The sequence below is a fragment of the Coptis chinensis genome, chromosome 2 (assembly GCF_015680905.1).
Source record: "Coptis chinensis isolate HL-2020 chromosome 2, ASM1568090v1, whole genome shotgun sequence".
NCBI classification, from domain to species: Eukaryota; Viridiplantae; Streptophyta; class Magnoliopsida; order Ranunculales; family Ranunculaceae; genus Coptis; species Coptis chinensis.
In genome coordinates this window covers 336,301-361,084 of record NC_141457.1, presented here as the reverse complement: position 1 = coordinate 361,084, position 24,784 = coordinate 336,301, and the positions used below count along the sequence as shown (strand labels likewise).

Genomic DNA, 24,784 nt, shown 5'->3' with positions numbered 1-24,784 from the left:
CAAGATTCCAAGCGATGGTTTGACTGCATGACAAAGTCTCTTGCGTATAGCTTTGATTCGGTATACTGTATATCTCTGGGTAAGATTTTGGGGAGATGTCTAATTCCGATAGTTTTGAGGAGGCATCTCTAATTTCACCATAGTTGTGGGGGCCCCTAAAATATTTCCTGAAAATTCGTGAAAGCTCTTTGATTTTTTTTCGATAACTGTGAAACAATTCAATTCTTAAATGTTGAATACATTATTTAAAATTATTCAGTCATTGGGTATTTGTGTATTTTTGCACAATTATTATTACTAGTTTTGAGCACGTGTTTCTCACGTTAGTAGAAGCACAAAATGAGTGGTGGGACTCTAATTGAAAAAAAATAGAAAAAATGGGGGACAAAAAAAAACTGTTTGGTGGGGACCTCAGTTGAAAAAACAAAATAAAGAGTTCCGGTTTACAAATATACACTTGTGACTTATCTACACCTAAAATTGGTTTTCTGTCCAAAAAATTTCACTATGTCGGACACCACGATAGATTGATAGCTATCCGGCTGGCTCATTATATACGCAGTAAGATTATTGTTATTTTTAAGTAATCTTTATTCAGAAAACGTGCGGGGCACAAAAAGGGAAAATTGTGCCCAATTATCTTAACATAAAATATAGCCATCCTTATTAAATCGTTATCAGAGGGAAAGTCAATCAGAAAAAACGTCCATTGATATCCAACATGCATACAATTATTCTAAATGAACCACATACGTACAGAGAAACGAATTACAACTAAGTCACCAACAAACCAAACCAAGTTGTTGTTGACTTGTACTAATCACAATACTGTTTTTACTGCTTACGACTCGGAGTCCAGCGGGGACAAACTGGGCTAAAATGTGTGGATATGACTCTGGAGTCGAGCAACTCCATGATGGGTGTGAAGTTAACACATCTTGGCACCTTGTATTGGTTAATTGACGCACCTCTGGAGATTGCGTAGTCCATTAGCTCCTCAAATGTGCCGCCTTTTACTATCCTAATCTCCAAGGGTCCGATTGAGTTGTCGGCAACTCGGCCTTGCCTGTACACGGAATTGAGTGATTCTTCTATGGCGAGGCAACACTGATTGAGCACTTCATCAGTGGGTGGACTATCTGGATCCTTAATCATCAACTCCCAGTAGATTACATAATGTCCTGGGATAGTGGTCTTAGTGTCAGCGTAGCTCGTGTATTCAACAACAGTAGTTCCGAACTCACTTAAGAGTTGCGATGCGCTTTCCACTCCCTTCTGTAGCTCGGCCTCATCAGTCTTATCTGCGTCGATGCTTAATAGGACGTTCTTTCTCCTCACAAAGTGAAACTGTGGGGCTGAGTTATGGAATCCTGTGACTCGAAGTATATCCCCCACTCGGTAGCGGCAAAGCCCGGCGTAAGTTGTGATCACAAGTTCATACTCCTTGTCGATCTCGACATCCACAAGATCTACAAGCCGTTGCTGTGTGGATGTTTGTGTTGCTGTTGCTGCAGGTTCATGTGGAAGGAACTCAAAGTAAGCCATGTTGGGCATGATGGTATAAGAAACATCTGAAGGCTTGGCCATGGGCTCAAGGTTAAGCCCGAAGTAGCACTCAGAAGATGCGTACATAGTACAGGCTAGGGGTAAACCGCCACTGTAGTAATTGAGAGTGGGGATGTACTGGGCCATAGCACCCGTCACAATCACATCTAAATACTTTGTGTTTGGCCATATTTTGGTGATTATTCCCTCCCAGCTACCTATGGAGCACGCATTGGTGATGAACTCTGCTAAGGTGGGATTTGGTTTGAAGAATGGTGACCTGTTCAAAATGCATTCCCGGATAGAGGGGTCGGTGATTTTAGGATTCAGGGTTCCTGTGGCGATATCATGCGTAAGTTGTTGCCAATTGAGTTGAAGGAATCCAATGGCTCGAAGGAGCCCCGAGGCGAAGACAGCACCAACTCTAAGAACTTCTTTGTTATGGTAGAGGCCACAAAGCATTTGGGTATACATACTCTGGAAGGAATCGGAGCACAAAATTGCCTCGTCGGGGCTGGTATACACCATGTAGGGGTCATATGGCCTGGTCTTGAAGTGCTCACTCTTGTAGTAGCTTGTGAGCACTGGGCGCGCAAGTAAACCTCCTGGGGTCTTTGTTTCCGACTTCACAAACAAGAAGTAAAGCCCTTTCCCTTTATCGAGCCCTGGCACGTACCTATACAGCATTTTCCTATGATTAAATTGATTACATGATAGCTATATATAATATATGGTTAACCACTCAAAACAGAAGGAGAAAATTAATGTCTAAATATTTATGTTTGTCTATGTATTACAGTATTTCTAAAATGATTTCTGTAGACATCATATGTGCAAACATTTATTTCTATGAAACTTTGTACTTACAGGTTCATTACTGGCATCAGAAGGCTGTAAAGTAGCTGCCGGCGATCTAATTCTTCATGAATTGTGGGCATCAGTTTTCTCTCGCCTGCTGAAGTCCCAGAACTGCAAAGATGAAATTACAAGTCTCCGAGTTAAAAATTATTGTATCACTCGTGAAAGGTTAAGGTTTTCATTGAGGGCCGTGTACGTTCTTGAATTTTGACTGATCAAGTGATTCAGTACTGAGTTGTCGTTCATACATATATTATTTACGAACAAATTCTTTTTTTTCCTTTTTCTTAGGATTGATCGATCAGTACTAACGTGGTTTAGATAGGGTGCGTATTACCATTCTAAATTCTACATATTCAAATATATTGAGGATCGATAAATAAATTTGCAATGTTATAATACAATAAAGTACAAAGTCATCACCTGGTGAGGAACTCGGAGATAGGGTGAGAGGAGAGGATAGGAGATCGATCGCCATTAGCAATTCGTAGGATATCTGGCTGAAGATCCTCATAAGTGATCATAGGGATCTTTGACTTAAAGGTATCGCGGTCAGTTGCTCCTCCCAATTTGTATCTGCCGAGAAACTCAGTGTGAGCGTTCTGGGTCAAAATTTGGGCCAGCACCTTCTCTTGAACGGAATCAGCATTTTTGGTCATTTCTTGAATGAATTGAAGAGCCTTGGCGTCTTTCTCACTAGTAGCAGCAGCGGGGTCGATAGCAGGAGTGCGTCGGTTGGTATCCATATTAGGCATTACGTACGTACGTACTGGGAAGAAATAAAAAATCAAACACGTGCAAATTGGTTAAGTGAGGGAGAGGAGGAGTGGTAGTAGTAGTTGTTGTTGTAGTTGTTGTAGTGGGAAAGAAGTGATGCGGGGGATTGCTTATAAATAAGTGCAGACGTTATGAAGGTGTTAGGACATGGGACAAAAGTGGGAACTAAAATAGGCCATGCAAGAATGGAAAAATATTTTGGTCCGCCGGACGTGTAGCTGGAAGAGGGGACAGAGAATGGCCCACGCGGCGTCATTGGAGCAGGCATCGTAGGGCCCAGGTCTGGACTCGGTCGTTCCAGTCCAACTTGGCGTTTGTCAGCGGGCTCTTTTTCTCGTAAGCTTGTTGCTTTTTGAAAGTGATTGGCTGCCGGCGGACTCGGCAATTTCCGCTGTTGCTCACGCCATCACCAAACCCAACCCAGACACCTACCTACCTTCCTTCCTACATCATTATCGTACCACTGCACGTGCCTGATGCCTTGCTATACACGTTTTTTTTATTTTTTGTTTTCCCAAATGCAATTTGCGTGAGAACTGACAACTCAGAATATCGATCCTTTCTATGTTTCTTCTCTCCGCCAAAACTCTCCCACTGCTTAGCAGTTATCTAGTGTAGGCATATTATATTTGTATTTGGGCAAGTGTCTTTAAATAGCTACTGAAAGTCTGTAAGGAAACATTTTCCTATCGATCATGTATATGCAATATACGCCATGCGAGATATCCTTTTACCACTTGTTCACCCTTTATCCAAAATTGCACAGAGCGTGATAACAATATTAGAGATTATTAAAAATGTAGATTTGCATTTTTAAGTAAGGGTTGTACGTCGTCATCTGTATGTGATAGTATGTAATCAAGTAAGAAAAGAAACATAACAAATAAGAATCGAGACTTTCCTTGTCTAACCAATCCTTCTAAGTTATGAGGAAGCTTCCCTGTACGTACTACTTTCTCATGCTAAAATACGTTTTAGCAGATGTTTGATTGAGATGATTCTATGTTTGGAAAATGACAGCAAATTGCATGAGATCTTTTGAGTTTTCAAAAGTTAACACCTTTCATGTCGATAACATACATGGTCTTTGACTCTTTGACATTAAACTTGGCATGGATATATATTGGCTGTTGTTTCTAACGTCATTAGTTTTGACTTGGCTTGGTGAAATTTTGCCAAATCCGAAGAAGGTTAGGTTGGATTATTAAATTAAAGAAAAATAAAATCCGTAATAATTAAGAATCCCTAGTTGTATCTAGTGGGCATGTTCATTTTTTTTTATTTCCATAATTAAGGCAAATAATTGATTTATTACTCGCGCAGGATTTCTATCAGAATGTAATGATGATGCCTAATGCGTTCATATTGATGCTTTTATTGTCAAAAACTAAAAAAAAAACAAGACCAACTTCATTCATTCACAGATTAGCACATAACAAAGTTGATACATCATGAAGTACAGTTAAACTTCTACAGAACTACATAGAAACCTAACAAAGTTGATATATGAAGTACACAACCAATTTATTTTAAACAATGTCCAACTTTTTCTTCGTAACCAACACCTTTTCTTCTTCTATTATATTCTTTTTCTTGAAGTATTTCTTGGCGATGCTTTTCAATATATCATTTGCTTGAGTTGTTTACCGCCCCTAATCAAATCTTCTATGTGGACATGGAGATCTGTCATATTTCAAATTTCCAGAAAATTTAAAACAATGATATTCAATCATTTGGAAATCTGGGGTGAAACAAAACTCAAAACTCTATTATCAAACACGGTATAAAAAACTGAAATAAAAAAAAACTAAAAGGAACAACTCTTCATCACATTATTAAATTACAAAGAAACTAACCAATTCTATTACATCTGTCTCAAAACAAACCGTACGCTTCAGAAAAACTTAAACCAGAAGACTCCAAGAGCAACTCCAAATCACGTGTCCTCATCCACTGCACTCCACCATCTATGTTTCCAAGAACACACTCACGTTGCAAAACAAAGCAAACATGGGTCAGCAAATTGAATTTGCTGGTATGAGTAGACTAACAATAAAATATATATAATAATCTTTCAAATATAACATTACCATTTCAACTTGGAAGACAATATAGTTCCATTTTCCAAAGCGGCGTGTAGTTTCTTCTCAAGTAAGATTTTACCCCCAATATACAAATTTCAAGAACCTCATATAAGAGTACTCATCATTCCCTCTTTTCAAAATAACTCACAACATAAATACCACTTACATTCCATTTATTAAATGCACATATGATAACCTAATTAAATATGAGTTTGGTATACCTTACCTTTAAGCCAACACGTCATCTTAGGGTAAGATATTTACGTCCCTACAAAAAAGATTAATAGATCCTACCCTCCTGTAAAACAGAGTTAGACATCACAATAAAATGATTTATCATAGCCAGTCAAATTTTCATTCATAACCAAACCTCATTTAAGACATTTAAGTCTAATTGATATAACCTGGTTCGTCCCGCATATTCGGGGAATACCACTTATCATAATACCTATATCAAAGGTAGTCATTTCGCAGTCACATAGAAATCACAATCGTTTACTAATATTATTCACAGTCACACTTCACATCCATAACATCACACAATTCATATACTTTTACTTAAACCACTCGTCAACTTATGAGAACGGGGAAATATCGTCACACCCAAGGAGTACATTCATCCTTTGTGAGTATCAACTCATACAAACCACGTATATATTTCTCATAAGAACTCATATACATCATATGCAATAACTCCATCACACGTAAAATCAATATTTTCACTTTGCTTATTAATTATCTTGTTGACTCATTTATTCAAAGACCGCGATGACCTTTTAGTTCCTACTCCATGATTTGCACTACACACATTTGCCAAATCACACATATCCGTGTGCCTCACTCACACTGAGTACCACTACAAGACATATGTCCCAAGCAGGATATCGCCTCCAGGAAATATACTTTCATTTTGTAAACTCGTAACTTGTGAGTCACAGCCATCTCTGGGCTTTCCATATACATAATCACAAAGCCTCCTTTGGGCATAACAAAATATAAGGTCATTCATGACACATTCAATGAATACCTTGGGTCATTCCCGTCACATTCAAGGAATACCCATCATAATATTAACAGGTTATTCATGGCACATTCAATGAATATCTTAGGTCATTCCCGCCACATTCAAGGAATACCTATCATAACACTAACGAGTCATTCATGACACATTCAATGAATGCACTGAGTCATTTCCGCCACATTCAAGGAATACCCAACCCTACATTCCCGTACATTCAAGGAATACGACCAACTCGCAAAGCGAATACCTTAGTTCCTCTCTAGGGCAGTTCAAACTATTGGGTCATTCATGACACATTCAATAAATACCCAGGTCATTCATGACACATTCAATGAATACCCATCTATTACATGACATCACAAGTCATAAACATTTCTTTTCATTTCTTTTCATCAAAGAGGCATAGAGAGATCTAAAGATGTGGGCGACACATTAAAACATTATTATCACTTATAATTATACTAGCATTACTCATGTCAACACAAACTACACATGCAGAGAGTCATTTTCGCGCGTTAAGGCAAATCAAGCACTTAAATATCATTGAATGTAAACAAACTTATAATCAAACAAATACAATATACATAACCACACTCATATACACAATATCGTAAACAAATAGTTCATTAGCCCAAATTCAAGTCCACACACACTAACGTCCAAAACAGATCCACATATATTAAAGTCTATATTCATATACAACTTCTATCTCACACATATATATTTATATAATCTCAAAACAACAGTAATTTTTAACACAATCACATAGTTATCACACAAACTAATATATATATTATAGATATAGTGGCTGCACTTTTGTTCAAAGCTGCCTACGTATCCAAATCTTTCAGGATTGGAATCAAGCCTTCGTAGTTCTTATCAGCTACATAGTCAATGTTATAGTTTTTCCTGCATTCATCCAAATGACATGTAACTTAATTATTTAGAAACTAAGATATGTAGATATACTTTCTCATATAGAACTTGAAATCCCAACCTCAGCCCATCTAGAAGAAAACTTAGGTCGAAAACGGTAAAAATCCTAATTTTCAGCAAAGTAGATTTATGACGGACTATCTTCCGAATGACACAACTCTTTTCACAGATATCCAAACGCATCGAGGTTTTTTGTGTTGCAAAGCTGACACACAGAACTTAATTTCTTATGTTTTACAAAAATACTCAATCTCATTCTAAATGTGCCAAAACTAGGCTCGAACACGGTGCGCAGAAACTGATTTCTGACATATTGTTTTCTTCCAGTCCAACTTCCATACACCATAATTAATTCCACAGGCCTCGGAATGCAATGAGGCCAATTGGAATATAAAGCAAACTTCCCAATATTACTTTTTCAGGTTTTCATAAAAATCTAGTTCAAACTCTAACTAAATTAAAACTGGACTTGAACACAGTGCGCAGAAACTGATTTCTGACGATTTCTGCGCACTGTTTTCTGTCAACCAAACTTCCAGACATCATATCTACCACCACAGACCTCGGAATGCGACGAGGCCAATTGGGTTGGAAAGCAGACACATAAAACTTATTTTTTCATGTTTTGGCGAGAGTTTGAATCTGACTCTAATTATATGAAAACTCGATTCCAAACCAGGCACAGACCGGATTTCTGCAGTCAGAAAATTATGACGTGCCAATTTCCAAAGGGTGTAACTCCTACATAAACCGAAATGCTATGGGACTTTTTGAGTTTGAAAGAGGGCGGATAACACTTACTTAACATCCCTTAAAGAAAACCAAAATCAATCTCTAAACACACTGAAATTCGTCTCCAAATCAGACAAAATTCCTAACTCGAATATGAAGAAAACAACACCAAATCAACCACTATCCATCAAAAGTTCAACAAAACAATAACACTTAATATACCAACAATCAATCAAATCAACAATCAACAAGTCGAATAATAACACATTTATATCGTCAATATTTAAATAATTAATATTCAAAGTTTTATTAATACAACTTTGTTTCAACAGTATTTCAACAGTATGCAGGCAAATTCGATAGTATGCAGAATAAATAGAAAACTTATATTTTCAACAGAATTTCGTAAAATGTTTAAATAGACTATTTAGTCCTGTAAAATCATAAGTTCAATGAAAGATAAAAATATCTACTCACAACTTCACCAGCACTACAGTAACATATGGTGTCAAAACAAAAAATGTCACCAGCGCTATACTACTATATATATGAGGAAGTCAGGTAACTCACGAGACAGCATGGGTGTCCATTCAAATAATTTCTAACGATTTGTTTGGTAATGAGAAAGCTACCTTCAATTTGTCCTGAGATGTGAGATGTTGGTCCTGCACACATGCACCTCTCTATGGAAGAAAGGCAGTCCTACCTTAATTGCATCCAGTCACCCACATATCCACCATAGAGGAGTTTGACTTAACTATTGGCACTAATCAATCAACACTGATTGATACATGTATAGTGGCACAAGACTGCCAACATATGGTACTAACATTATCAATTCATCATACACATTTTTTGCTATTAGACTTTTGGAGTTCCGAGACAAGGGATTGTTAATTGTATAAATCATTAATCTACAATGAGAATCAGTTATATATGTTATGCATTGATTTGGACTTAGCTCTCTACATTTAGTTACATGCATCATGCAACATGACTAGAGAAGTATATATTGACATCAGGAAGAGGTACAGACATGGGAAGACGGATTTTTTCCCCACTTTTCCCAAATCTGAATTAGTTAACATAGCCATATCATAAGGGTCCAGGTACAGCGCAGCACATTTGCGCAGCTCCAAATAATTATCTTTAAACATAGATATACGAGGGAAATCCAGAAAATCAGATGCTTGTAGCTATCAATTATAGTAAAATTTTCATTCTTTTCTCAAACTACTAATATTTTTTATATGTATTTAAGATTGTCGTTTGTGATAAAGAAAAAAATAGTGAAAAATAGTGGAAGACTAAGAGAAGCAAAAGATGTAAAGAAAAGATTTAGACTACTCACTCGGGATACGGTCCTGTTGCAAACAAATTCCCAGCAAGAAATCTTCATTTTCTTCTTTGAGTAAAACTCTCCCTCTCTCCACTGTTTAAAACTCTCCGTGTAACTCCGGTGTAAACACCCTTTTTCAAAAACCCCTTAAAAATAGGAAATGAGGTTTATCCTCTTTACCCTATCTTTTATTTTTATCTTATCTCTTATTATTATTATTATTTTTATTATTATTATTATTTATTGTACTAGGAAAATATTAAATAAAAACATGGGGTGTTATAATCTGACACAAGCTGCTTTGGATTTCCAGGTGGATCGACAAATTTTCTCTTAAATGAATATGTTCGTGGGAGAACTTATATAGTGTTTTGAACAACTTTTTAATTTATGCTTATTAATGTGTTTGTGTGTTCGTGGGCATACAGTCCCTAAACAGACAGTCTGTTTAAGAGAAAGCATGTACCATATCGATCTAACAAAAAAAATGGCAATAGCGACTATTTTTATAATTAACGCACCCAAATACACTGGACAAAAGGTTATACAGTTTCTCACTAATCTTTTAAGATCACGCTACAGTTTAATTGAAACACAGTTTAGAGTACAATGTAAAATGGCAGACAGGAAAAAAGAGGGAGTTAGCAGGTGAAATAACATGTTTTATCTTATATATAAGCATAAATTAAAAAGTTGTTCAAAACTAGGGCTGGTCATCAGGCTCGATGCTCGTGAGTAGCTCGGTGCTCGACTATTTTTAGGCTCGGCTCAAGTTCGCTTATTTAAAAATATGAGCACGTTTTACAGCTCGAGCTCGAAATCAAGTAGCTCGTGAGCTACTCGAAACTACTCATATTTTAGATAATTTTGTTAAAATACATGATAATTGTTATAATAGTGTGTTGAATTATAATAGCTTATTACATATTGATTGCAACAATAATGTGTTCACCTTATAATACTTGTTAGATAGAGGTTCATTGTTATTTCAGTGAATTGTAATCACACTCTCGTATATCGTGAGATTATCTCTGCATATTATTTTGATATTTAGTAAGTATTATATATCTATTTTTGTTCACTTGTATCTTGAATATGTTCGAATTCAAACTTATGCACAAAACAAATCAAATCAATATTGAAAACTTGTGATGGAGTTCGAACATATAGCTCTGAACCGTCAAGATCCAGACTCGAGAGCTACTTGGATACTTGATGAGCCAACTCGAGCTCGGCTCGAAAGAATTTGAGCTCGACTTGAGAGGGACACGCGTGCTCGACTCGAACTCGCTAAAGTTCAATGGCCAGCCCTATTCAAAACACTATATAAACTGTTTCAAGACACTATATAAGCTGGGCCACGAACATATCCGTTAACAGACCAGTCCGTTTAAGATAAAGCATGTTTGTTGTACAAGATCAGGCGGACATAGGTTCATTTCTAAAGTTTGGCTTTGCTTGTCTAAAATATACCAACACACCAATATCCTATTTAAGTAGAGCATATTGCCTATTTCTGCTTGTAACAACTGAGCGTCCTCCGTGTTTATAGAAAAGAAATGACATTTCCAGCTGCTTGAAAAAACACCTTACACTAACTACAGAGGAACAGAATCTGCTGTGTCAAGGCATCTAAAAACTGTGAAAAAAGAAAATATATGAAAGGTAACAAAAGAAAGAAAATATTACTTGCACCAAATTAGTGCTTGTTATGAGGTCAACGCAAATCTACATTTTGGTGCTGCCTCTACATGTATATTATCTATCTAGTGTATAAACTTAAGTAGATGCTAAATAGCATTTCACATTTACTACCCTATGAGATGTGGGTGTGCAGTGCACATTTTCACCCAAAAACTTCTACTCCGAGTACAGATACAAAGATGTAACCCCAACAAAAAAGTAAAAAAAACTTGTAGTGATTGCTTTCCCTCAGGGTATCGTCATCACAAACCAAATTAGCAAACTGAGTCAGCCTAAGAGGTTTGAAACTGTTAGCATGCATTTTATTCCAACATGGATCTGCATCAAGCAGGCAGCTGGAGCTTTGCATTATTTTTCCAGCTGCAATACAAATATAGAAATAAATAAGATTCCCACAGTTTATACATCGTTTACATCACAACTACAAAAACATCTTAGCATATTACCTCAAGAAGTAATAGTAAAAGAAGTCAGCATAGAGAGCTGTCTGAACAAGGCCAGAGACACAAGCTGGATACAAGACAATAAAACAGGAGTCAAACTTCAATATCAGTTCGAGTTTTGACTTCTAAACATGAAAATGTAAATGAAACTTACATATCCATCGACTAAACTGCTTCTCCACAAAGTAACGGTAGATCCAATTCAGGATATAGAATGCGCGATAAGCCCTGCATGGAGAAAACAGAATAAAACTCATATAAATAACCTATACTTTTAAACAAAAACAATGTGTACTTTGGAAAAGGAAGAACCAAATTATAAACTACACAATTATAATCTCATCCAAAAAGATAAAAACTGTTTTTGTGCTTGATCACACATCAAACAGGTGGGTTGCAACCATTGTTGCTGAAACTCACTTATTCTATTCAATCAGATTTACTGAATTCAGCCCATTATGGATTTGAAGAGACACAGGAGGAAGGGCCAGGAGTTCAACTCCCTGGTGTAGGTGATGTATTATCTTATCCCATAAAGTCTGGCATACTCTGCAGAAATGACCACCAAGAAGATAACGGGGTTGCAGAACAGATGACCTTTTAGTGGTTGATGCCTACCCCATGATTTTGTTGACAAGATGTCAAGACTTAGAGATTAGGACACGAACGATATCACGATTTACAAGTTAACTACATTGACAACTTCTGATATAGATGTACTACACTTGACAAGTGTGTATGTTATGAAACTGTAACCTAAAAAGCATAAACCCATTCATACCAGATTTTGAAAAAAATCTGAAGTTACAGTATCATGAATATTATGACAAGGTCAGCACATAAAATTAAAAGTTTAACGAGAATAGTTATAATGTTAATTCAATTCTTCCCTCACCGAGAGTGGAAGTTTAAGTTGGTCTAGGTAAGACACTAGAAATCCTAACGAGATGGATTTAAGAAATAAGATGTCAATGAGCATCTCACCACTCTGACAACTTGAATGGTGATGAATTAGGACTTCCAAGGAAGTCACATCCCCAGGCTTTACCCTAGCATGTAGGCTTCTAAGTGATAAGAGAGCGAGGTATAGCCAAGGGATTGAGGATGAAAATATAGAGTGTAGACACAGTAAGTGTGACGTAATCAAACTGCAACAATTACAAGCAATATGCACCAACCATCCAAGAAAGAAGGTATGTGGCAAAGACCCTCAGCACAAATACTAGTGCATGCTAACTTCAGGTGGTGACTCGTTACGGCACCAAAACCACTGCACCTTGTAAGTCAGCTCTAAGGATACTGTTGAGAGTTGAGATTGATCTTAATTTATTAAGCCGTTGCGCTTAAAGATCCAAGAATTTGACATTAGCCAAGTCAGATGTCACTTTGCAATCTTGTAACCAGTGTTTCATAGCAGACCAAAACTTTAAAGAAAAAGACATTTCTGTATATATAGGTGAATGGCACTGACAAGATCCAAATCCTGGTTTGTACAAACTACGGTTGCCATCTGCGACAATTCTTAAACTACAAAATCCTTTCTTTTGCTAATATAATGGGTTACATAAATATTAATAAACTGTAACGTAATCACTAAATTACATACAAATATGCAAAATCAAAGAGAAAAACAGTACCCGAGCAGGAATACGTATTGCCCTGTTAGATTGTCCACATTTCCGCTTCTTTGTAGCAAAACTAATTGGGGAAGAATTGCAACTGCCTCGAGGTATATCGAAAATGCCCAAAAGATCTGGAAAAAAAAACTAGTTATATCAAAACACCACAAAATGACATGCTGGGAAAAATTGGAAAGATGTTTACATAGCAATTAGAAAGGAATACTGTATATGACTTGAAACAGCAAATGTATTTCTTCTACAAGATCATCCACGAGTTCTTTTATAGTCTAGCTTCAGAAGAACTCCGGGTTTATGAAAAGGGTTAAAGATGCAAAAAATATATCCACTACGCTAGCTATGCCTTCTAACATGCTCGGATAACAAACTGTCATAGCAAGACTGAAATAAACAATAGACAAAACTAAACTTCCTAAACCTGCCTGCAAAGCCAGCGAATGACAGGATAACAGAGTAACAAAAAGGCACTGAAGGATTCTCAAGTCATATCTGGCTGCTCTATGACAGAGAGGTTTAGAACATTCAAAATACACTAAGTCAAGATGGGCTATTCATGCAATTGTGAATAAAAGCCTAGCCCACCTTGGCTGCTGCCTGGTACCTATATAATCCTGAACAGAGCAGAATGATGGGCCTCTGGAGAGAATTTGAAGCAGTCTCATCTCTTCAATTGTCCACGGTACGTTATGGTAATACATAATGTGATCCATGATACTAGTGAAAAACAAGGGGGTTTGATTCCTTGTGCTGCCGAACCGATGAGTTGAAAAATATGATGGCTGCTTGTAATCTTCTGGATGGGAGCAAATGGTCCTCATTTTCACAGAATAACAAGAGATGAAATATGCAGGAAAGACTGGATATGGTGCTGGTGAATCCCCTTTGGCATACTTCTTTCCCAATGCTCACGTATGTCAACTTCCCTTTTTTACTTCTAATCATAGAACATTACATGTTGATCTTATGCCCAACTCTTCTTTCAAAACCAGACCTTTTCATTTCGAAGCCATGTGGATGCACAACCCCTCTTATCGTATGTTGGTCAAAATTTGTTGGCCAGCTTGTCTAGATTCCAACTCTGACCTTACACTTTTAAAAAACTTGCTCCGTCCTCCTATGTTGGAATCATGGATTCTCTCTCACATTGTATCCTCTTTGCATCCTAATCTTAAAAAGCTTGCTTCGTCCTCCATATGTTGGAATTGTACACTCTCTCACATTGTATCCTCTTTGCATCCTAATTAATATTTCTTACTTTTATCAAAAATAAAAAGAAAAATCATAGACATTTTGGTAAGCTTAGTTATAGGGTCTCAGGTTCAACATGGAGGATAATCGAAAGAAATTGGAATCTGATCATTCAACTAGCAATGAAAAGAAAGAGGCCAGGTGCCTTCAGGATTATTTGCAAGCTTTGCGAACAGGAGAGATATTTTAGGTTCAAAAAGCTCATGATAATTGTATTGTCCTTGGTGAAAGTACGAAATATTTCCATCTTGCGTACTTAATTAGATGGCAGAAAAAGAAAATCTTATCCCTTAAAACTAATGATGATTGTTGGACTAAGAGTCCTACTGAACTTTCAGACCACATCGTTTCTTATTTTACTGGTCCTTTTAAAAAGTTAAAATCCTCTTATCGACCCTAATTTCGGGATCTCAATAATTCAACTTTGTCAGCCCCTGTTACTTTCAAGGAGGCTAAAGACAATGTCTTCTCCTTCCAACCTCTCAATACACCAGGATTGTATGGTTTTCTTGGTGCTCTTTTCCAGCATTTCTGGGATTTAATAGGGCACCCCGAGTTCCACACGGTTACTTCTTTCTTTCATAACGGGTATCTTCCGTGTGGCCTCCCCAATACTCTCATCTCTCTTATTCGTAAAACTAGTCCGCCTGAAAGGATTAAGGAATTTCCCCCAATCAGCTTTTGTAACTTTGTTTTCACCTACAACCCCATTTATATTTTGTGAGTTCGTAAATCGTGTAAAACCTTAGTCAATAGAACGCTGAGTGGGAGCGAGAGCGGAAGCAGGACCGTGAGAGCACCTAACTTGAGAAGCGGGATCGTGAGAATGCCTAACTTGAGAAACTCTGTGATCTAGAGCGTCTTCAGAGCACCAATAAAATATTTTATATTTTATATTTTATATTATTAGATTATTAGATTAGAGATTTACCAATAAATTGAATTAAAAATTAAAATTATCTTTGTGTTTATCATTTTTTTTTGTAATTTAGAATACATGAACAAGTGACATCTAATAGGATACAATAGTAGCACAACAAAAAACATAACTCTACTCTAGAATAGTCAAACGCTCTCAAAACCACTTGGTCCTCATACCGAGAAAACCCCAATTTCACTAAAACCACTCTTCCCAATTCTAAAACCACTCTATCTTTTAGTCAAAATTCCATCTTTTCCAGTCTCTCTCTCCTTCTCATATCTTCATTTTGCTACTGTGTATTTATATCGTCTTCTCAAAACTAAACCATCTCCCCCACACTCTCTTAGTCTCTTTATATGTTTAGTTTTAGATAATTCTAGTAGCTATTGTCTAAAGCCTTCAGGACAGCGATGCAATAAGAGCGAACTCAATCGTTAAATATCATTAGAGAATGCTAAAAAAAATATTAAGTGCAAGATTGAAGCAGTTCTAGCATAGTTATCAATCAGTGAATGATTGAATTTTAGTTTGTGTGGGGACTTTTGCCATCAATTAGCTTTTCACTGGAAAGCGCCGGTTTGAAATACTAGAGCATGGTTTTCAAAATATAAGAGCGCGGTTTTACCTTGGTTTTGCCTTTAGAGCGCAGGAGCGCGAATTTAGAGCGGGAACGGGGGTGTACCACAGTTTGTGTGACTTAAGCGTAAAACATCTTGGAGGAGTTGAAGCATGATATTTCATGCACTTGGTCATTTCAAGTCCAATGGCAAGCCTATTTCAACAAATTATTTTTTAAAGGTTTGAGGGAGAAAAGAAGCCCCAACCAAAAAATTAGGCCAATGAAGAGGCCACAGTGGAGCCACATTTAGACCAATGTAAGACCCAAGAGAGGCTGTGGCAAATGATTGTGCCCAAGACGAAGCTTAATTTTAGCCTATATTTTGTCCCCAAAAGAGGTTATTTTAGCAAAAATTTATGCACCATTTGATTTGAGTCACTCAAGTAAACTTTAGAATCATGATTTTGCTTCTTGGTTGGACATGGATCTACGACAAGCATTGGGGTTACACGGATTGTTGTGAGCAATCTCATAATGATCTTAGATCACCATGAGATTGAGGGGGGGGGGGGGGGAGAGGGGGGGTGTTAGTAAATGTGGAGGTGTATTGGATCATATATTGGAATGATCTAGAATTAGGATATATATTCTAGAATATTAGAGATCCTAATCAATTAGCGATTTGATATGAATAGGATTTGATTATTCTAGTTTCCATATTAGGTTTATTTGATTATCTATTTAAACCCACTTAAGGGATTGATGTAATCACCTTTGCAATAATAAAATTATCATCTTATTTTCATTTTCTTTACTGATATCTAAGCTTCTTGCTAGAAGAATGAAACCCATACTGGGCACGTCTAAGTGGCACAGGGTGTTTTGATTCCAAATAGGCTCATCTCTGACAAAATCTTACTTGTTAATTAAATACTTAGTTCTTTCAAATATAAAAAAGGTGTTTCTGGTTGGGTGGCTATCAAGACTGATCTTGAAAAAGCCTTTAACAAACTTGAGTGGGTTTTCCAATTCTCGGTTATGGCTAAGATGGGATTTTCTAATAAATGGATCTCTCTCATTAACTGTTGCATTTCCACAATTTCCACCCATGTTTTAATAAATGGATCCTCTAGATGATATTCCTACGAGGGGTGCCTGACAGTAACCCTTGTCCCCATATCTCTTTATTATCTGCAGTAATGTTCTCTCAATATGGATAGATCATCTCACTGCACAGGAAAAAGCTCAAAGGCTTTGCTGTTGCTAGGGGTGCTCCTATGGTCACTCATTCTCTTTATGCAGACAATTGTTTCTTTCTAAAAGCCACCATTAGCAACTGTAATACATTCTCTAATTTGATCAAGGATTTTGGGAAGTTAAGTGGTCTTCCTGTCAATCCCTCTAAGCCCCCACTATTTTTGTTTCTTCCTACAATCGTAGGCTTGCCACAACACAACTCTCACAAATTTCTTAATGTTTAGTCTGACCTCAGGTCTCTATTTCGGTACTCCTACTACTGTCAAGTTTCGGGGTTCCAATCCTTTTGGGGTTCTTCTTGAATAGTTGTTGACATAGGAACTACCTTAATCTTGCTGAAATATCTCCTCTCTTGAAGTCTGTCCTTAACTCACTTGCAATCTATTGTATGCATAAATATCCTCTCGTTTCAAAGATGATCAATATCGATGATAATGGTTTAAGAATTAGAGATCTAAATGACGTGAACAGAGTTTGTTTGGCCAAAATAGCTTGGAGACTTCTTAATAATGAAAATCCTTTGAGCTCTCAATTTCTCAAGGCCCAATACTTCAGACCAAATTTTCTTGATGTGGGTGCTATGTAAAGTTCTTCTTGGTGTTGGAAAGGCATACTACAGGCAGAGATTCACTTAGCCTGGGTTTGAGAAAGTTTGTGGTTAACGAACTAAATACAAGATTCTGATACGATGTCTGGTGAACTGGTGAAAATCTTTGTAATTTTGTCTCTCCTGCTTTTGAACAAGAAGTGTCAGTAACTGACTTCTATGCCAGGAAAGAACACCATTTGTTAACAATTCAGAACCTACTCCCATATGAAGCCTATGAGGTTCTATTTCCCTTCTCATTCGTCCCAATCTGATCACTTCATTTGAGCTCCTAAAGATAACGGAATTTTGACTTCTAAGTCGGTTTACTAGGAGATTCAGTGTAGTAAGGTTGCATCTCAACAACCTTATAATTACTGGAAGAAAATTTCTCATAACAGATTATTCACTTATGACCTCCTCTACTCTGAAACCATTGTTTCTTCTCCTCATTGCCCTCTATGTGGTATAGAACATGAAACTATAGATCACTTGTTCCTAGATTGTCAAAAGGTGAGACTTTGTGGGAGGAGCTTATAGACAAACATGGTTTTAGTTTCATCAATTTCCCTAATAGAATTGTTTGGATTACTTCAAATTATGATTTGCTTCAAAATCCCTTGGGTATCACTTTCATTTACATTCTCTGGTCTATCTGGAATTCTAGAAATAATCTACGCTTGTCAACCATCCCATTCAACACTTCTTCCACTCTTCATAATGCCTACAAGCTTGCAAAATAATTTAAACAGGCCAAACCATATCGTTTTACAATTCCACCTCTACTCCAACTTCTGAAATCAATATACCTTGGAGTCCGCAGTCCGCTCCCTGAAAGCTTCATTAAAGGTAATTGTGATGGGCCGTCTTTTCTAACATTTTCTATGACGGAATCAGAGCTGGTTTCAGGAATCATTTTAAGCAAATCTACTGCTCGTGTTGCATTGGAAAGCCTATCCAATGAATTGCTTGAAGCTAGAGGCTGAGTTCTAGGAATTGATCATTAGTAGCAACTCAAAGCCGCAAAGTGGGTAATTGACTGGAGAAATGTCTCTTCCTTGGGTTTTGAAGAACCTAGATGATGATATTTTGGCTTTAAGTAAACATTTTGTTAGTGCATTTTTTCTATCAACTATAGCAAACCAAAATATGCTGCAGACTGCCTAGCCAAGAGTGTCAGCAATGATGACGTGTTAATATGTGGTTTGATAGTCCACAAGGGTCAATTGAAGGATATTTTTGTCTGTAACTATATTAGGAGGGCTACCAAAGACTATTTAGTTCCATAATTTAGTTATTAATGAATTAACATGTTTACTGGAAAAAAAAAAGGTATTGAAGGACTTCAAATAACATCATCTTAGTATTTGTTAGTTTAGCAACATAAACGAGGCCGACAAGATAAACATATAAAACAATGAAATCAGCTTCACACTACTAGTATACTGCAAATTGATAGGATCCGAATGAAGAAGATGGCGGCCTGAGGAGAAAAAAGCAGTTAAACAATCTGAGCACCTAAAGCAGAAAATTTATAGAACAATTATTAGGCTAAAATTGATTAAATAGATAGAAAAATCAGGTCAAGAGAGAAGTCAGAGAAACAGAAAAGAAGGAGAAGATGACAAGTGGTAACCTGAAGATGCAGAGGGGAGACGAAGGCACGGAAAGAGGAAAACGGAAGTTATGGTGGTGTTCGGAGAGAGAGAGATAGCGTGTTTTAGTGTTCAGCGAAGGATTAAAAAAAGATAGAAAAAAGAGGTGTGTTTGTGATAAAGCGGATGGACGGACAAGTGGGTTTGGCTTCTCTGGCCCAAGACCTCACTCTGTTCAGGATAAGACGTAGTGCAGCTGAAATTACTGTCCATTGAGGATATTAAGCCTTCTAAATTAAATCTATTCCCATAAATTAAAACCCCAATACTTAAGAACTATAGCATTTCATATGACAAAATGAAATTACGACACGTCTTCCACATTCGCACTACACCAACTCTAACCTAATAATCAGAACACTCCATTACTTTTAACTTCATAAACCATCACAAGTGACATATACAAAGATTTTAAGTTTCAATTTCTCGTCAAATAAAAAACAATGGGAACAACAATTTAAGAAATATGAATAAACTCAAATGTCTTAACAATCACAATGTTTGTTATATTCCACACATTAAGGATATTAAGCCATCTAAAACTAATCTAATTCCATAAACTAAAAACCCAATTCTTGGAAACTAGATCATTTTAAATTACAAATAAAAAGACCACACGTCTCTCCATTCACATTGCACCCTTTTTTACCCAATTAATCACACAATCCCTTATATTTCACACAAAAGGTTTCAATTTTCCCATAGTGCCTGTTGAGGATGTTAAGCCTTGTACAGCAAATCTAATTCCGTAAACTAAAACCCCAACAATACTAAATAAGCATATCATTCACATTCACATTGCATCATCCTAAACCCAATTAATCACAGGCTACATAGAAAAGGGTGTCCAAGTATATAATACAAACCAATAGTGCAAAAAAATTACCTCTTGAACCGTGAATTTCTTGTGAAGGAAAATTGCGAGAACAAAACTCCCAGCAATAAGAATATAATGGCGAAAAGTATCAAGCTCTTTATCATAACTCCTTTTCACAACCCGATGCATTCTCATACACCATACAATAGCCAGTGAGCTCAAAATGAATATAATCTTCATTCCAGTATTATATATCGATATATAATCCGTAAATAGATCCAAATATCGGGCTAAGAACACCATTGCATATAATTCTTGTGTCTTTAACGATATCCCTAATTTACAAAAAAAAAAAAAAAAAAAAAAAAAAAAAAAGCAAATTAAAACCCAACTGAATAACTAATTCATTTTGAAGAAGAGAAATTAATGTTACCTGAACATGATTTGGTGGCGTAGATTTTGAGTAAGAGAAGTAATACACTGAATAAATGAGTCATGTCTCCGAATAATCTGAATATATTCATGGTTGGGAAATGTTTTTTTTTGTGCCCTAGTTTTGAGATTTTGTTTTGATAATAAGTCAGAAAAATGTTTATTTTTTAGTCTCAACTCTCAAGTGAGAATTGATGAGGTGTTGACACGTCATGAAGGCCACTTGACCACTCTAAATAAGTATCTATCCAGGTAATTTTTTTAGTTTATGTTATTCTATGCTATATAAAGTTTACTAGTTGTAATATAGTCATTTGTAGTATATCAATTTCAATTCAAGAATTTGCACTAAATAAGTTAGTGGATATAGTTAATTGACTGTGAGATAGTTAAATTAGTCAAAATTAATTTGTCGTAAAGTTGTTAGAGACAAACTATACGTTGAAATTAGTAAATTTGTTGAGATTATAGAACATGATGTTAAGCAATACAAAATTGTTTAAAGTGATGAACTCAGTAGGATGAGAGAAGGCTTTAAGACATTTTGAAGTTTTGAGGATAAAGAAGTTTCCTATTTTTTTCTCGTTTGAAACGTATGTTATGTGGATCATTTGAGATTTCGTATAATTATAACATTTTTTTTTTAATGGAGTAATCTAAATTGGTTGAATTTGTGCAGTATTAACGAAACAATGCTGGGTAGACATTTTTTTTAATATTTTTTAATGGAGGTTCCACAATGTTGGATGTATAGTTAGATGAACATGTTGTTAGGAGTACATCAATTCTCTTGGAAGATGTGGATCTAGTCTATGGCTGAATGCAGGTGTTTGTAAGTCTGGGACAACGTATTGGGCTGACTGTATTTGGAAGTTTTTCTTTGTCATAAAGGTACCCAAAGGAAAACAAAAATTGAAAGTCCCATTAGAGTTGAAAAGGCAACAACAATGTTGAAAAAACAATAAAATTATATTCCTCTGTTTTTTGGAAAAAAAAGAAACAAAAATGTATAGCTTGGTAGATTTTGCATAAGATCTATTGAAATTCAGTGCCGGTGCTGATGTAGTGAGGCTATATGGAGTAAAAATCAATTCGATAACCGGGTTGCTTACCATTTATGGCCATTAATGTGAAGGTCAGTAACATCTTTAATTGGATGAGGTACAGTAGAAGTATGATGAGCAAGAGCTTTTGAAAGTGTACAATAAGGAAATCATATTTTGTGCTAGAGAGGTCTTCAAGATCCATTTCAATTGCGGTAGTTTAAAAATAATTTGAATGAGAATATGTGAGTGGCAACGTCTGAATTATAAAGTGTAGATTATATTATCCCCACGACAGCAAGTATCAAAACCTTATGAAAAGAAGCACTTTAAAAAATCAAAGGGAACTCTCATAGCCTTTTTTGTTTAATAAAACATATGAAGACCGGCTCAAGAGCACTCTAATTAACACCTTATAAAGGAGTAAATAGTTGTGGTTGGGTTTTTTGCGCTGTTGCCGTTGAATATATATCAAGTAACCTTGAAATGCATGTTTGGGATTGCAGAGCCCACACGGAATACAACAACTAAGTTGTCTCTTTTTTTTTTTGTTATATATCAAGTTTTTTTTATAAGTGCTGACTATTTGTAAGAGCTTGCTACTTATAAGTTTATGTAAATAAAGCTTTGCTACTATACTTACACTTGTGATACTTAGTAAACATCTACCATAAAAAGGGTCTGCCACGTACTTATAAGTTGCTGAAAAAAAAACCTAAAAATAGTAGTCAATCACTTACAATTAGAATAAGTATAATCAGCACTGACAAAAACCAAAAATCAAAGACGCCCTAATCCTGTATGTCCTAACTTATAGTCTATCAAACTAGAGTTATTATATTTAATATAAAGATGTTTTGGAACAAATTAATGACTCAGAATTTCATCAGTTTACACGCCGAGAAAAATGGGTCAACATAATAGTAACGTCCATTTAACAACAACAATAATGTAAGATGTAGGATAAGTTGTCACTTATTTTTCACCTTTTCTTTTTGTTATTATACATTCATACTTTGAAAACATGTTTCTTAACTCCCATTTCCCAACAAAACTGACTAAGAGCAGTATCATCACGCTTATGTGTTCTCCAACCTAATATATCAACAAACTGTATCATTCTATTCTGCTGCATCTTTGTGAACTTTGTTCTAAACCGTTTGCTCTTCACATTATTATAATCACCACTCCCACCGAATTCTTCCAACATTTGATCATCAGATTCTTCTAACAGTGGTGTTTCTAACAGTGGTGCTTGATTACTTCCAACTAGACCAGAGAGCTCTTGACGGTGAAAATTCTTATGGCACCCACACACGACACGTACATTTATGATAAAAATCTCTATTTTCAACAATACGACCACCATAACTTATAGGTATGTAGTGATAGTGGCGGAGCCAGGGGGGTCCAGGGTACACCCTGGCTCACCCTCAACTTTCGGCCAAAAAAAAAAAGTTTTACTGTTCACAGTCTTGCAGAAACTAAAAAACATAACCGTAAAAAAACAACTACTTAACAGTGTAAAACTTCTCACGATTGACTAATTCAGTGAGATTTAAACTTCTCACGATTGAATGGCCTAAAGTCGTACTTCTCACTTTCTCGGGAGGAGTCAGGACATCTTTTAGAATTTAGAATACCACGACATCATGAGTCAATGACTTAACAGTATTCACCTCCATAACCGACAAAAGACAAAATAAAAGCACATCACACACACACCAAACCAAACAAACAACGAAACAAAAACCCCAATACCTTACTCCAGTTTGACTCTCTGCCTCATTATTAAAAAGTTAAACAAAACCCACACCCCTACGTACCCCACTTTTCCACAATTTCACCTTTCTCTCTATTATTCTAATTAGCTATCCATAATTTCTAAAGTTTTATAGGTAAGCCTAATATTATTAAATTGATTGTTTTATTTTTTATCTTTTTCATGTTAAGTTGATTCCTAAACTATGTTTTTTAATTTTTTTGTATTCTTTTTGTGAATTCATTAAACCACATAGTTTTATTTAATTTTATTTTGTGAATATCATAATAACATTGGTGGTTTATTTTCATTAGTGTAATTTCAATTCAGTTGATTAATAGTTTATTTTAATTATTTAAACAGATATATTAAAATATTTGATCAAAGGAAAGGCGTTGCCCGCTTAACCTACTCAACCACCTAATAACACAAATAATATTGCCAGTGTTGAAATAGGATCCTCCTCAAAGTGAAGTCACCAAGAAACTGAGGATGGTGGTGTTGAACAACCCACGTCAAAGCGGGTTCAACGTGAAAATCGTGAAGAACTTGACTTGTCTAGTATTCAGGGAGACCCTGCACTAAGGAAATAGATTTCAGATTATCATCCTAATGATCAAGACTCGATGAGAAGAGCATATTTGCTTAGGGGTCCTTGCCAGCCTAATCATGCTTTTCCTCCAAGAACAAGAGGTAAGAGAATCTGACGCTTTCAGAAAGAGTGATATAAGGAGTTTAGTTGGCTGGAATATAGTATTCACAAAGATGCCACGTTTTGTCTATATTGTTATCTCTTTAAATCTAATAAGGGGGCACAAGGAGGTGGGGATGTTTTTTCTCACAGGGGGTTTACTAATTGGGAAAGAAAGACCAAATTAAAAGAGCATGTTGGAAGACCAAATAGTGCTCATAATATTGTTTACAGGGCAGCACAGGCTTTGTTAAAACAAGAGCAACATATCGAGACATTTCTTCACAGACAATTTGACCAAGTTCAAAGGGATTATCGAATACACCTAATTGTAATAACTGATTGCATTAGGTTTCTTTTGAGACAAGGTTTAGCTTTCCGTGGTCATGATGAATCAGATGAGTCGATCAATAAAGGTAATTTTCTTGAACTTATACGGTTTATGAAAGATCATAACGAAGTTATTAAGAAAGTTCTTGATAATGCTTCTAAAAATCGGAAATTGACCTCGCCTAATATCCAAAAAGATATTATAAATTCGGTTGCTGTGGAAACTACAAATGCTATTCTAAAAGATTATGGAAATTCATTGATTGCTATTTTAGTTGATGAAGCATGTGATATATCAATTAAGGAGCAAATGGCAGTTGTTTTGCGTTATGTCGATAAGAAAGGTTGCGTGATTAAGAGATTTTTTGGAGTTGTGCATGTTAAGGAAACCAATAACACTTAA

General features: G+C 36.1%; 4 protein-coding genes across 4 annotated transcripts; 1 reads left to right on the top strand and 3 right to left on the bottom strand.

Moving 5' to 3' along the window:
- Positions 1–689: 689 nt before the first annotated feature.
- Positions 690–3,322, bottom strand: LOC147514223 (putative indole-3-acetic acid-amido synthetase GH3.1). The gene is made up of 3 exons (XM_086581692.1): positions 2,827–3,322; positions 2,413–2,514; positions 690–2,221 (listed from the first exon to the last, which is right to left on the bottom strand). Exons 1-3 carry the CDS (start codon positions 3,156–3,158, stop codon positions 835–837), a joined length of 1,821 nt encoding a protein of 606 aa, XP_086437818.1. The 5' UTR covers positions 3,159–3,322; the 3' UTR covers positions 690–834.
- Positions 3,323–10,951: 7,629 nt separating this feature from the next.
- LOC147514222 (ER lumen protein-retaining receptor A-like) lies at positions 10,952–20,833 on the bottom strand. Its single transcript, XM_086581681.1, has 6 exons — positions 20,557–20,833; positions 20,193–20,458; positions 13,077–13,192; positions 11,594–11,667; positions 11,443–11,506; positions 10,952–11,356 (listed from the first exon to the last, which is right to left on the bottom strand). Exons 1-6 carry the CDS (start codon positions 20,645–20,647, stop codon positions 11,320–11,322), a joined length of 648 nt encoding a protein of 215 aa, XP_086437807.1. The 5' UTR covers positions 20,648–20,833; the 3' UTR covers positions 10,952–11,319.
- A 1,774-nt stretch (positions 20,834–22,607) lies between these two features.
- Positions 22,608–22,967, bottom strand: LOC147514221 (zinc-finger homeodomain protein 2-like). The gene has a single exon (XM_086595037.1). It carries the CDS (start codon positions 22,965–22,967, stop codon positions 22,608–22,610), a length of 360 nt encoding a protein of 119 aa, XP_086451163.1.
- Positions 22,968–24,029: 1,062 nt separating this feature from the next.
- LOC147514220 (uncharacterized) lies at positions 24,030–24,784 on the top strand. The gene is made up of 2 exons (XM_086595036.1): positions 24,030–24,053; positions 24,170–24,784. The coding sequence occupies exons 1-2, from the start codon at positions 24,030–24,032 to the stop codon at positions 24,782–24,784; spliced, it is 639 nt and encodes a 212-aa protein (XP_086451162.1).